Source organism: Protopterus annectens, chromosome 8.part0, assembly GCF_019279795.1.
Source record: "Protopterus annectens isolate FY-2018-M chromosome 8.part0, PAN1.0, whole genome shotgun sequence".
NCBI lineage: Eukaryota > Metazoa > Chordata > Ceratodontiformes > Protopteridae > Protopterus > Protopterus annectens.
The window spans coordinates 145,517,727-145,533,209 of NC_056741.1; the positions used below are offsets into that span (position 1 = coordinate 145,517,727).

A 15,483-nucleotide genomic window follows, 5' to 3' on the forward strand; every position below is an offset into this window, starting at 1 on the left:
TTGTTGTTTAGGGGAGAAGCGAACAGAATGCAGCAAGGCTGGCCCCAGAGATGGAAAGTCTTTTCTGTCACTGCTGGACTGAGAGACCATTTGTGAGGCTGTAAGATGCATTTGCTCAGTTTGTCTGGTATCACACGAACTCCCGGAATGTGCTTTGCTATCACAAAGTGGATGGAAGAGATTGCCCATTGCCACACTCTGAGTGCTTCTCGACAAAGAGGGTATGATATGGTTCCTCCCCGTTTGTTGATGTGCCAAGAAAACGGCTAAATTTTGATAAAAAAAATAAGATCTAGTAGCAGGCAGCCAACATGTTGTCTGTTTGGATCGCAACTGTTCCCTGAGGAAGAGCAGCTTGAAAGGCTTGCAACACTAAAAGCACCACTCTTAGATCCAGAACACTGACATGCAAGTTGGCCTCTGTAGGGGACCAAGTGCCTTGGACAGTCTTGCCCAGAAAATGCCCCCTACCCCATCCAGAAGGCATCCATGGTCACTATGGCCTTGGGTTCTGAGAATTTCTTTGGAGTGAATCCACTAAGCTAGATCCTTCCTGCAACAATTGGTGATTAAAATTTGGTCCGACGCAGGTCGTTATAGCATGAACCATTGAGATGCTAGCAGCCACTGTAGAATTCTCATGTGGTATCTGGCTAGGGGGAATAAGTTATTGTCAATGCCAAAGAACTTAGGGCCTGTATACTTTCTTGCTGGGAATTATTTTCTGAACCTGAGTTAATGATTTTCTGAAGTCTCATTGGGGAAAGGGATGCTACGGTTGTTATCGTATTCAGCACTGCCCATATAAACTCTAAACTCTGAGTTGGATTCAGCTGAGATTTTTCGTGATTTAAGTTACTCCTAGGCATGCAGAGGTGTTGAAAATGTAATCCCTTGCCTCTACAAACAATACCTGGTCGGAACAGTAATGAGCCAGTTGTCCAAGTACGGAAAGACCTGGAATCCTTGCAGTCTCAAGAGAGCTGCTACTACTGCCATACAGTTAACACCCTGTGGGCTGTGGTGAGACCAAAGGGCAAGGCCGTGAACTGATACTGAATGGCTCCCAGCCGGAAGAGGAAAAATCGCCTGGAGTGTTTGTCCATTTTTATGTGATAATATGCATCCTGAAGATCTACTGAGCACATCCAGTCGCCCTTTTCCAAAAACAGAAGAATGGACTGTATAATGACAATTTGGAATTTTGTTTGTCAAACTGATTTGTTCAACACACAGAGTTCCAAAATTGGTCTCCAGTCCCGTCTGTTTTTACACTAAAAAGAATCTTGAGTAAACTCCAGATCCTCTCGTCTGGTGGAACTTACTGAATGACTCTCTTCTCTATCTGTTTTAAAATTTGTAGAACTGCTGGCTCCCTCTGACTGGGCAGAATATCAGGGATGGTTTAGCAAATGGGGGGAGGATTGGAAAAGGGTATGACATAACCCCTGGATATGATCCACTGCATCCAAGAACCTGGAATTATATTTAGCCAGGCGTTTTAGTGCAAAGATAAGCGCCCCCAGACTGCCTCTACAGGAAAACATTCAGCCCACTTTTCAGGAATGAGGAAAAGACTTATCCAGGAAGGAGTCCCTGAAGCCCTGGTTCTACAGACCACCTCTGCCACATGCATGGCATCTTCCATTGTAGTTCACCCCTCTGCCCCTGGGAGAAATGGCATCCTGTGTGTCCTGGATTTTTTGAACCACTTCTTTCCACCGGTCCTCTGATTCCCGGAAAAAAGGTCTTTGGGGAGTGGAAAAGCATACATCCACTGCAGAAAGGGACTTAACATCCTTCTCACACCTGGATAATGTGTCTCTAACTTCTGGGCCAAAAGTAGACTATCCGTCAAAAGGTGCCTTGACGAATAAAGACTTAAATGGTTCCGCAAAGTTACAATGGTGCATCTAGGCATGTCTCCTTATGGCTATGCCTGAACCTGCTGCTCTGGTAGTCCCTTCAGCTGCATGCACAACGAGCCTCATGGACGAATTTGACATAGACTCCAGGGTGGTCAACTGGGAAGCAACCTTGTCTTGGTGTCTTTCAATAACAGCTCCTACTAGGGTATCGGACAATTCCTTGATCAGATCCTTCTGAAGTCTGGTAAAATGTGTCAAGAAATTCAAAGACCTTAAAAGTGAAGGTTAATGAAGCGTAAATCCGGTTCCGAAACCTATCCATCACCCAATATTCTCTACTGGGTGGATGGCTAGAGGAACTCTCTTCAGAAAGTTCCTTTTTAGTGGCTGCCGCTACAAACATGGCTTATACCGGTAAACCTTTGGCCCAGAATTGCTCATCCTTGGAGAGTGGATAAAATTTTGTCCAGTCTCTTGGGGATAGGTTGAATGGTGTCTGGCGCCTTCCACACTCACTGCGAGATCAACTGAATGAGCTGGTCAGCGAGCAGAGTCACCCAAGAGGTGGACTGGCAGGTACAGAATGCCTGCAGGTACACTGACTCCTCAGAGGAAGGCTTCTGGGACTTCCAGTCACCCCTCTGTTTCAAAATTCCTAAGATGTTGCCAAAGGGGACATCATCAGGGGGTGATTTTGGGGACCCTTCCCCCTAATTAAAATCAGTGTCTTCGGTGACCGATTCCCATGGGGAATCTGAGTGCTTCCTTTTACACTTTTTCTTCTGAGGAACCTCCTCAGGGGGACACAGTCTAAGGAGGTATCAGAAGAGGATAGAATCAGAGTCTGTGAGTCCTGCAGATTCATTACTCACTGCCCCAGTGGACAGACAGGTAGAATAAAGAGCGTGAGGATGGGATATGCTCTGAAGAGGAAAGGACTGATTTGAGTGACTGCCATGGACAAAGCCCTATCCACTACCTCAAAGGCTGGTCGTCGTCGTCCCCCCGAAGAGGGAAGGGAGCCTGAAACTGAGAAACACTGTCTCGGAACTCTGGTGTCTCTCAGCTCCAATGCGACAGCCCAAGAGACAGAAACTGAGGCCAAACTGTGCTGTGCCAAAGATCCAAGGTGCAGGGGTGGCTCAAAAAAAAAAATTGGGGTCAACCCTGGCTCCTTGGAGCCGACAGGACAGATATGGCCCCAGGAGATCTCCATTCCGCCAGAAATTAATCAGTTTCAAAGGGAAAGAGATCTCCGGAACTGACACAATCGGCACCGTACTTGAGCTGACATCCCTAAAACCTCAGAGGAGGTCAGAGGAGGAGTAGTTAAGGGAGTAAAGGCTGAACTGGTTCCAAGACCCAAAGGGCTCAGAGCAGAGAGGAGTCCTGTAAGTCCTCTCGCCCACAGAATTTTATTCACTAGTCTTTCCAAATCAACTTCTCTGATACTTTTGGTGGACTGGACAGATTCAGATCTTTTTAAAAAGACCTTGGGTAATTTTACAGCAAACGAGTCAACAGATGGCGAATAAACCCCCCTTGGTAAATCAAGCTGAACTGTCGGTGCCGAGGTAGTTGGCGCCAAAGAAAGTTTTTTTGTCAAGGTCTTTGGAGCCGAAGCAGTTGTCAATACTGAGGATTTATTTTCCAGCACCACAGTTTTTGAAGGAGAATCCATGGGATCTGATGCAATTCGTGCAACAGAGGATTTATGCTTCTTGTGAGTCAGTTGCAAGGGAGATGAGGGACCTGACAAACTCCTCTTTTTGGTCTCTCCTAAAGATGGTGACAATGATGAAGATGAGGAAGAAATATCAGTTTTACTCTTAACAGCAGGTATGTCTTCCCTGAAAGCTGAAAGAATTAAGCCCTTAATTATTAATTTATTCTTTCTCTCGACGAGTGCTCTGTGGCTAAAGCTGTGGCAAATGCTACAATCTTCCTGAAAATAAACGACACTTAAACAATAAGCACATAGGAGATGTGACTCCGAGAAAGGAATTTTGTGGCCACACTTCTATTTTTTAAAGCCAGCTGGGTCTTTGGGTTTGTCGGTCATAATGAAGAATGATAATAGAGAAAGTAGTGACAGAAAAGGAGAACTGAACAACCAACAATGACAGTTTTAGATACACCGGCATGTATGGATAAAGCACAACAGAACACTCTAAAGAAGAAGAGTACTACTTTTTAATTTTTTTTTTGATAAAGTAGGAGGAGGGAGGAACTATCAAAAATCAAAGTGGCAATACACGTAAGTGTATAGGAAGAGACCATCAACAATGACAGTGAAGGTACACTAATGTACGGAAAGACAGAAAACAAAAAAGAAAGATATTTTTAAAGGAAGATATCGAAACTTTAACAAGAAATTACCAAAAATGAAGTTAGCTCGATGGCTGAGGCGAACATGTCTACCCACAAAAGAAGCAAACAAGATCTGAGGGAACTGAGAGTGGGGGATTATGGGCAAGGGTGAAGCTTGAGACTTTTTAGGCTGCGCGAGCGGTAGTAATGGCCCAGTCAGTTCCAATATTGGAACCAAACCCATATGCTGAGGATAAAATGAAGACTGACATCAGATGGTTACACTGCCTGTTTATTTAACTGGCTGACAGGATAAACAGAACACAACTTTTTCACATGGATCACCAATACTGTATAATTTTCTACAATAAAAATTCAAAAACAGTATACATTACCAATTCAGGAGGATGAAGACTTCAAGTGAACAGCGAGAATGCAGCATTCTTCCATTCTATTAAAATATTATTTCAAGGCAAACTGCTGTGGGCACATAATACTGATTCAGATGTTTCATGTTTCAGGCGCTTCAAATATAATTTCCAAAGTTCCACAAAGAAATGAAGGACACTGATAAAAGGAACACAACTCTCACCTCCCCAAAGCAACTTACCTGAGCTAATAAGAGTCTGGCTGGGAGCTGGAGTGGCACTTCTTGTTAGATTCATCCCAACAGTTTGCCCGTTTTCTCCTTCCACCTTCTTAACTGTGTTTTCAGCCTCTGTCTGGCTGCCCTGGCTTACAGTTGCCGTCTGTCCAGTGAGTACTGGAGGTTGGTTAATACCAGAACTCTTCACTTGGCAAGCAGTAGACACTTGATTGAGGGAAGTGGCTTGGTTAAGGCCTGCAGAGGTCTGACCAGCCACTGATGGTGTGGTACTCATCACTGTGCCTTGGCTGAGATTTAGTGAGTGGCCACTGACTTGTGCCTGGCTCACTGCCATAGTCTGAACAGCTGCTGGAGTCTGATTAAGGCCTGAAGGCTGTGAATTTGTTGGTGTTGATACTTTCTGTGTAGAACTTGGGATTTGACTGTTGGCTGTTGAGGTCTGTGGACTTCTGACCGCCAAATTCTGAGCCTGATAACATAAAACATAACATAAAGTTGTCAGCAATCCACTAATGCTATGTGAAAAATGTAAGATTTTATTTAATACAATTTTTCTCCCACTTACAAATGATGATGGTAATTCATGCAGTTTTAAATATTTCACTGCCACAAAAAATCTACCTGGCAACTTCAGCAGCTAAGGCAAAACTTCAGTTGGTACTCTGACAGTGCAGACATCACCTATTTGAAACTCACCCCAACAGCAAGAAACAAAATGATACTGACAAAGCCCCATATCCACTTAGCAGAATCACACAACCTGGATCAGATTTGTTAGTAATGCAAGTATCTTCTGAAGCACAGTGGCATGCGCACTGATCACAGAACAACGCATTAAACAACTCTTGTCATTTTTAACTTTTTCAGTTCACTTAGATAAAGCATGCCCGCAAAAGACTTGTGGCACAAATACGTGTGTTACATTTTAGGAACACGAATGTTTAACAGTTCAGCTTACTCCACTCTGCACAGCACATAATGCAATATGCATGCACTGAATTCAGAGTACTTAAGTAACAGAGACACATTCACTTGATCTCTCCAAAATACTACCAGCAGAAGTTCTAAATTATATAATGACACAAGCAAGTCATAAACCCCAACTGAAGACCTAGCCACGTACTGCCAGGAAGTCAAAACCCACCATTACCAAGCCATTTGAACAGCAGCAATTCTGCTCAACTGCATATCATTCAAATAGGGTAACTAACTCAGCTGCACTAGGCAACACAGCAACAGTTTTACAGAGATTCAGAGAGACTTAACCAAAACTGAAGAGAAGTAATAAACAATTTAAAACAACTGCAAGTTTCAATACCTCTTACTGCAATAATTTACTCAAGTTCCCTTCCAACTATCTTCCCTAAAACAATGCTGTCTATTCTGATGCTTAAAAATGCTGTTCATTCTGATGCATAAAAATGTATTTATCCCCGTCACTGTGACCCAGATCATAATTCAAAATGATCTCAAAGCATCATGTCACTTAACTACTTAAAAAAGGGGGTAAACCTACATTTTTGAAATGTGCATTTCATACTTAAAGGAAAAATCCATCCTGACATCAGACTTTAGCTACTTAAACAAGCCCTGCAGCAAGCAGCTTCAAGGGACAAGAATGCACTCGATGAGATGGTAAGATGTCTGTGGTAGTGAGCATTATCATATGCAGAAATGAGAAGCACTACTTGCTCTTCTCTCTTCAGGTCAGAATTCTCACTATAAACTATTGTAAACTCCATAATTTTCAACAAGTTTATTCACACAAATACCCCAGTGATTTCACCAATATTTTAAGAACTGACCATCTTAGTTAATGCTCTCAAACTCTCAATCTACCACAGTTTCAAGATGGCCACTCACAAAGCCTCTATCCATGAAGACATCAAGGTAATCAGAGCAAATCTTTGATCTCTCTCACAACTGAGGCAGGTGACACCTTTATATGTACATTAAAACTGTCATGCTAATCATGAAACTCTATTACAGTAGCTACAAAAACTGTATCACCAAATAGTCGACTCAGCCAACCAATGTGAAATGACCCTATGTAACACGAACATAAGAAAACACCATGTCCATATCACTTGTTTACAAACTGACTTGAAGACCTTGGGAACAGAGTGTGTAGGAATAATTTAAGAACACTAGGATAAAGAGTTTAAGATACAGGATTAGAGAGCACGTTTATGGTATTAGCAAGCAAGATGTGAGGAATGCTTTATCAAAACATGCTATGTCAGCAGGGCGTGAACACTGGTTTAAGTTTATAGTTTTGGATATGTATATACCAGGCTTGAGAGGTGGTGATGTAAAAAATAAGACAGAACGTACTGAAATAAAATGGATGCATTTGCTTACAGCCAATGAAGGTAAAGGGTTAAATGAAGTTATTCCAATTAGGCCTTTATTGAAATCACATGATTTGAAACACTAGGCTGTGCATATAAAAACTCACTGTGGATGCAATATTTTATGGATCTGAAGAAGTACCTGTGTGTACGAAAGCACTTATCCTGTTTTTTTATTGTTTTATTGATTTTATTCAATGTGTAAAGTTTTATTAAAGTTCCTGTTTGTTCTACACTTCTGCCTGACCAGCTATTTTTTTATTTTACATTTGGCTTTTGGCCTTTTGCTGGTTGCTCTTTTTGTTTTGGACTTAACCTTATCACTGTTATTGGGACACAGTTTTTTACATTCACTGTTCTGCTTGATGGAGAACATTACTAAAGAGTGGGAAAGTTTTCCCATCAGAAAGAATATGCAGATAAAGTGAAAGTATTTACCCATTTACCACTGGAAAGCAAGAAGCATGACTGCCCTAATTCAATTTCCCATTAAATCCCAACTGCAGAAGAAAGGTAAAAGGGGGGAGGGTGACTATAATCTTGGATAGGTCATCTACAAATTACTTGGAGGTAAAGTAAAAACTTTTTTTTCACTGAAGAGTAATGGTCAATAGACAGATGAAAAACTTTTAGACCTTTGTCATCCAACCAAGATACTAACACTAATGAAATGGAGCTGCCCATGCCAGACTTATAGCCTAAGAACATAACTGAGAATGAAATTATATAATCAAATACTGAGGTTAACTAACATGCCTCTGGTCAAAGTTACCATCTTCCATGCAATCCACTCATTCATTCTCCCATCACGAGAAGACGAAGGTCATCTAGGAAGGGCCATCATGAGTTGCCTGATTTTTGCTCTTTGGATCCCTGATCCCACTGCTCTTGTCCTGTACTTCCCCAGACATAGATGTGCAATGGACAGATTGGTGAGGCTGTGTCACCTGCTTTCATGGATGATAAAACTCCTCAAGGCTGCTATGGTCCTCTCAAAGCCAGCACTCCAGCATGATGTCCAATCTCCATCCACCCTATCCCTCCAAGGAAGATTGAGCAACCAAAGCAGCATCACTTCTCCATTCCCCCAAGCTAACTATAACAGGCATTTCATCTGCTATTCAACCTCAGGTTAGCTGGTTCATAATAAGGGCTTTATTCCTCTAACCCACTTCAGCTGGCTGATTAATTGTCTTACTGTTATAACATACGTACACAATTTGTTTTTGCTTTCCAGGTAACCATCTGCAAGTCATAATATTATGTTATAGTGACATACATATGTGTGTGTGTGCATTAGATGTGCTCTGCCTTTAATTTACAGTTTACTAAGCACAGCTGCTAGGGCTGCAGTTACTGTGTTTTGTACTTAGGAGTACATTTGTACTGTAAATGGTTAATGTTACACTATTTCATTTATTGATATAGGGGAATGCAAACGTACAGGTAAAGGGGTTGGTAGCCTTTTACTTAATAAAGATATGCTCTATGGAGGTGGTTTATCTACTCCCCTTTTGATACAATGATGCATGATGACAGTAGCATGACTGGAATGCTGACCTGTATAAACATTTGCAGCAGCAATTCTTGACAGGTATTTGTTTTTTCGGCTGTGTGTGTGTGTGTGTGTGTGTGTGTGTGTGTGTGTGTGTGTGTCTGTGTGTGTGTGTGTGTGTTTCATGGTGACTTACTAAGGTTAGATTTACAAGCTTGGCAGCAATATTTGTAATGCATGTCCTCACCACCTTACGGCAGGACCCTGTTTATTCTTCTCAGTGAAATACTTTAATGAAAGGCCTGCTGTCCTGCTGGTGGCAAACCCACTTAACTTCTACGTTTGGTGGAATCAAGCTCCAAATCCGGAATCACGTTTTGGAAGTTTATAACAGTACATATGTTAAGCCAATTGTTTGTTTCTTTATTTTTCAACATCTAAATCCGGAACTAAGAGTATGCGCACAGCTTTTCAGAGTATAAGTTGGGATTTGAATTTAAAATTTCAGTGAATAGCATGGAAAGATTAGTTGTGAGGGATGCATATAGTAAGTGAGTGGATATTTATGGTTTCTGATGCAACATTTTTATTTATTGATGTTTTCTTACAGGGTGTTTTGGCCAGAAAATTAAAAAAAAAACTTTATATTGGTTCATTCCATAAAATTACTGTCACAACCAGCAGGGAAAGTCTGCATTAGCATCTTAGCAAACATTTTAGTAATACTTTTTCCTATACAGGTAGTTCACAACACAGATCTCAAAATTCAGATTGTCACCATTCCATGACACCCTAAACTATTGACCTTAAACTCCAAGACAATGTTCAATGGAGGTTTAAGTTCATTTCCTGGAATGTGACGGGCATAACTGAGACATTCATGGTTAAACAAAGGAACAAAGGCTACTTTTCTGCAGGGGATTCTAAGACGGCTGCACTCCAAAAAGCAAGTTGATTAAAGGACAACAATGGAATTCTATTATTATATGCTCAAATTCTCTGTCTTTTTTCTCCCTATTTACTGTCCCTGCTACAGACAAACAATACAGCATCTAAAATATTTTAAATTGACTGTTTCTCTCCACTAGAACATTACTTTACTATATTGTGGTGGTTTCACTTTCAAAGAACTTTTGTCCCTCCCTGGAAAAGCTTGCTGCAATCTCCAATTCACTGATGTCATCAAGGCCACTGAATAAAAGTAGTTTTCTGGCCATTCCCTCCCCAAACTGACATCACAACTACCATCCTAAAAAAAACACTCATGCTGTGATGTCACAGCTTCCTGGTCCTTCCCCTTCCCCTAGCCATACAGAAAGTAAAGGCTAGAACAAGGAAACAGTACATGAGTCAAGTGTCCTGCTGTGAGCGGTTAATCACAGCAAGTAACAGATCAAATTACCCTTAGCACTTTGACAGCTAGGGAAGTTAGGTGTGAAGGGGGATGGGAGATGAGACTTGACAAAAGATTGCAGTTTAGCAGTTCTAAAAAGCAGCATCAGCAGCAGCAAAAAGCACTTTGAAAGTCTGTTCTGTGGCATTTGCACTCTTTGTGTTTTAAGTAGTCAATGAACGGCATGAAATGTTACTTAAAACTGATTGACTGAAAGACAGCAATGTATGCATGTAAAATCAATGCACTGACAGGAGCTTTAGGAAGAGAGAGGCCTGAGTGAAGTAATTTTTTTTACAGAAAAGCACTGCATTGTGGGATACCTAGAGACAGACTAAACAATCAGAATAGTTTCAAGATGCCAGACGCTATGTGGTCAGTCTCAGAAATTATGTATAAAAATATTTAAAAAACTGTAAATAGTCCCAGAGTGGTGTTAAAATGTAGGAAACCCCAAACCATGATGAAATAAACAGTTTTTTTGAGTCTGTGTGTACGGTTCTCCTTTAAAGCTCTCCCAATGTGAAAAAGTAAAGAAGTGTAAAATGCCTGTACAAACTACAACCTGGGTTAAATTCAGCTACTGGTTAGTCATGATACTGGATGTCAGCAAAGCAAATATACAGAAACTTAAAAGAAAAACTAGAAATGAAAAGAAAAACATGGTGAGAAAGAGCTGTGCAGCTGCTCAGCAAAGAGCAGTTCACATTTCAGCTATGGTAAGGAGCTGGCTTTCAGTAATTTAGAAGACAAAAATCAAACACATTCAGAAGCGTTTCAAATAAGTAAGACAGTACAGTAATATATATATAGCAAATGACAGATGGCAGGAAAGAATAGAAGCTTTAAACAGCTATTCAGATGAGATGATAAAACTACAGAAATCAGAGAATGAAATGAAGGAACATGGTGAATATGAGGCTTCAAGATAAAAACTATTTCAAAAGAAGTAGAATTAAAAGACACAGCACACAGAGCAAACATGAGATTTTCTGCTACACAACAGAAAGATAGACTGCATTAATTTTATGAAAGTACAAATAAGCAACTAGATTGGGATCACAGCAGGATTTGTTAATAGAAAAGGAACACCATTTGTATTCTCTAAATCATGCCACAAGAAAGAAGCCAAGACCTACACTGTTGTTTGAAATAATATTACAAGAAAAGACTTTCTTGATTGTAATGTATCTCAGGTTTATACTGAAACATGACAAAGGCTGAATCTAAGCAGTACTATGTTGTGAACTTGAGCTGCTGGGGTATGTCCACATGTACTAACCTACATTAGCAAAGATGCAGTCATACAAGTAGAAAGAGCTGTTACTTACAAAACTGTGGCAAAGATAAAGCTACTGAAAATCAGGGACTCCAGAGCGTTTGTAGAAAAAACTTAAATCACTGTATACCATGCAGAAGAAAAACAAGCTTACCTTTGCAAGCATGGGATGTTAACAGACAAGAAGCGAGATTCAAAATGCCACATACAATTGTCTTTAGAATTTTTTTTTTCTGGAGATTCAAATACATTTTTGGAAGCAGAACAGGCTAAGAAGGAAATCCAAAAAAAGTTTACCCAGCAAACAGTGAGTCAAAGAAGCTTTAGGAGACTCTCGTTCATTATTCTGGCAATAACAAAGCCCATAATGAGAACTTGCAAGTGAAACCTTTTTCATTGTTACAAAGGAAAATGACTGCAGAAAAAAAGCCCAGGAGATGACTGGAAAAAATAAGGAGCATTTTGGACTTAAATCAGAGATCGCAGTTGGGTGGTTTGAGATAATGAGGAAGACTACTACAATAAAGAGAAATTAGAAAATATACGAAGAACTGTATAGCATAATTCCTTTAAGATTCAGTTTTGACATAAGAACTGTACTTCTGTAAGAAACAGCTAAAAAGACTGGAACCTTAGTGACTGTGTTAAACTGGTGGAAGAATTATGAAGCATAATTCCCATGTTGTCATTAAGGTTTAAAAAAAACTGTGAAGGACTGAAGAGGCAACTAAGTAAAAATGTTCTCAGTAATATGTGTATAATACATTTACTGAACTAAATTGCATGTTATATTATAAAATAGTTCTGTACAGCAAAAGTATTTCAAATGTGAGGTTGGGGACGGATTACTAGTGACTGCTGTTTAATGCTAATGATATTAAAGAAAATGGGAGGACTAACAGTGACTGCTGTTTAATGCTAATGATATTAAAGACAACGGGGGAGGATTGCCACGGACTCCTGTTTAATGTTAATGATGTCACAAGAGAACACCTCTTCTTGACTGCATGTACATCAGGTTTACAATGCAATATGATAAAGGCTAAATCTTAGCAGTATACTGTTGTGATCTTGAGCTGTAGGGGGTGTTAACATTAGTGACAGAAGACAAAAAAAGGCAAATATGGCAGATTTATGATAATAAAGTAGTTCCTAACAAGGAAGGAGGATTACACTGGCATGTATTTACATTCCACCTAAAAAACTACTTTTATACAACTTAAGAGAATTTTGGGAGAAATTAGTTTTCAGCAGGGAATGTTATTCAGAATCTGATTTGGAACAGTGACGATGGGGGGACCTAACAATAAAGTATAACAAAAGAGGGTACAGAAAGATATGAAAATATTTGGAAAGGAAGATGGAAATCTACTAGCAGGAACTCAGAAAGATCTTATGTATTACTCCCCAATGTACAATAACAGGGCTAGACTGGACAGAAATTACATTCCACAGGACCAAGGGTATTTAACTGAAAAATATGAACTACAAGTAAGAACTATTTCAAATTATGTACCAATAAAGACCAAGATAAAAATGCAGGGACTGAAGTAAATGAATAAAGAGTAAATAGGGAAGATACACTTTCTCCAGAAGGGACAGCAAAGGAGTGTGATAAAATGAAAAGGGAAATTAAAAATATGGTATAAATCCAAGGGAAAGCAATACAGGAAAAAAGAAATAGGAATTATTTAGACGGTTGTTAAAATATTGCAGAACAAAGGGCATCTCAAGAACAAAAACAGGAGCAACTGCAGAATTCTAAATGGAAAAACAAGGAATATTTGCATACGTGCGAGTTTAGAAAGGTTGCTATTATGCATTTTTTGTGACAACAAAGTCATAGCACAGAAACTCTTAGCACAACAACTTAGGCAACAAAAAATTGAAATGGGTGCTGCCAAACTTAAGAAGCCTATGACAAGCAAAATAACCAAAGATCCTATGCAGAGAGAGACATTTTGGACATTCTATGAAACAGTGTATGAAGCAAATAAATGAGGAAAACCAGAAAAAGGAACAAATGGAAATATTTATTGAAGATTTAACCATGCCAAGGTTAGTGTAAGATCGGGCTTACGAATTAATAGCTAATATAGGGAGGGATGAGATAAAAACGGTGATGTATAATCAATCAATCATGCAAAAGTCTCCAGGAAGAGATGAAATTGGAAGTTGGGTGGAAAGAAAATGATTAACATGTGGAAGATTTTGGTTAACAGTATTTTAAAAGGTGTGTGGGGGCATCAGCATCTTGGAAGAAGGCTGTGGTGAGACAATACTCAGTGAGATGACAGATGGAAAACTCACCTGAAAAATCCATTAGGAAATAAACTGTAAAGAAATGTGGTTCTGGACATGGATAAAAAAGAACTGCTTAAGTAAAGCAGGGAAAATAACCATAAGTAGTAATAAAAGCTAAAAAATGTTGGATACAAGTTGAAAAATGGAAAAGAAGTAAATAAATCGGTAACCAAAATGCTCACTATCAAAGCAGCATTGAATTTCAAAGGTTTTTCTCTCTGCAAAAGTACAACAAAAAAGAAAGGATTGCCAAAATGTTGAAGAGAGGGAAGAAACAAGAAGCTGTCCAAGTCTCTGGTAAGTAGGTAAGAATTAAAGTATCCATGAACAATGTTGTTTGAGATTGTGCTACAAAGTAATATTTGTTTCACTATACAAGATAAGGGAATAGTACCTGCAAGATAAATTCAAACTGGGTAAAATTATAAAATACGTTAAATATAGGCTTGCCACAAGTTCATCAGGATAAACCTGAATTACTTATAAAAATAGTAATCTTGGGGGAGTGAAAGAGTAAAGAAGTGACAATTTTTCAGATGAGTGCTTAAGTAAGGGAGGAAGTGCAAGAGATTTATGCAAATATAGGACATTAAGGAGGTAGCTAAGAATGATAAAATCTTTAAGATGGAGAGGAAGGGGAAAACTCAAAGGAAAAGCTTTAGATCTACAAGTGAACGCACTAGACAAGAACAATGGCTCATGTTTCATAAAGGAAGAAACATCCATGAATAGATTAAGTAATTTTTCTGTACACAGTTGTTTACTGGTTTCATGAGGTGCTGCCCAAGAATCAGAGAAAAGTAGTAAGCAGTAAAGTGAAACACCTACACATGGGGGTTAAGGAGGGGTACTGTGTCTCACTAGGCAAAAGGCAGGAAGTACAAAATATCAAGTGGGATTTAAAGCAATTCAAAATGATATTAAAACTAATAACTTGGTATGTAAATGGGTTAGCTGACAAGAAGCAAAGCACAAGGAATTTCAGAATTAATGAAGAACTGTAACGCTGTTGTCACAACGTTAAAATAAAAAACATGCTTGTTTAAAGACGAATAAGAGGAAATGACAGGGAGAGGATTTAGGGCAGAAAACAGTGCAGATGCTATAGAAGACATAAAAATGGGTTGATTACTCTTGCTAGATATGGAGTCTCCCTGCAGATAGAAGAAATAAAAAGGAAGACATTTTGTTCAGGGGAAGGGAAGTAGGTAACTCTAGGAAACTTCTACATACCACTGAAGTTAAGTGTAGTGGAACTTAAATTTTATGTTACAGATGGCAGAACTTATTTGAGATAGCAGAACTTATTTGAGGAACCACATTGCCACAGTAATCAGGAAATCCTTCTACGTAGCACACCTCATCACAAAAGGTTCGCCTCTAGAAAAAAGGAGGTCACTGTTCCTCTCTACTCATCCCTCATCAGACCCATTATAGAGTACAATGTCCCATTTGGCATGTATCTCACAAGACACCGACAACAATTGGAAAGGCCATAGAAATACCTTACTAAGAGGATTACCAGCCTCAAAGAGATGCCATATGCAGACCGTCTCAAAAAACTCTAGCTCTACTCCGTCGCATATCACCTACTCAGAGGTGATCTCTGTCTAACATACAAAGCTATGTCAAACCCAGAGCTGTTGGACAAGTTACTCTTAAAAAAAAATCACAGTCTCTCCGAACCACACGCTCCAGGGACGTAGACCTTGTCACCACAATAAACAGAACATGCTGGAGGGACAGATTCATGTCCCAGAGACTTCCCATACTCTGGAACGAACTACCCATTCATGTCAAGCAAAGCTCCTCATTGGCCCTCTTAAAGAAAAATCTTGACGACTGGATGGGAAATAGAAAATTCACCCCGGGGATC

General features: G+C 39.6%; 1 protein-coding gene across 3 annotated transcripts in view; it reads right to left on the reverse strand.

Moving 5' to 3' along the window:
* PHC1 (polyhomeotic homolog 1) overlaps nt 1-15,483 on the reverse strand; it is a 1,492,233-nt gene that overhangs the window by 754,296 nt on the left and 722,454 nt on the right. For all 3 annotated transcript variants that reach the window (XM_044079657.1, XM_044079656.1, XM_044079655.1), the window contains one exon: nt 4,789-5,254. In XM_044079657.1, coding sequence (XP_043935592.1) covers nt 4,789-5,254 — 466 coding nt within the window. The remainder of the gene's footprint in view (nt 1-4,788; nt 5,255-15,483) is intronic.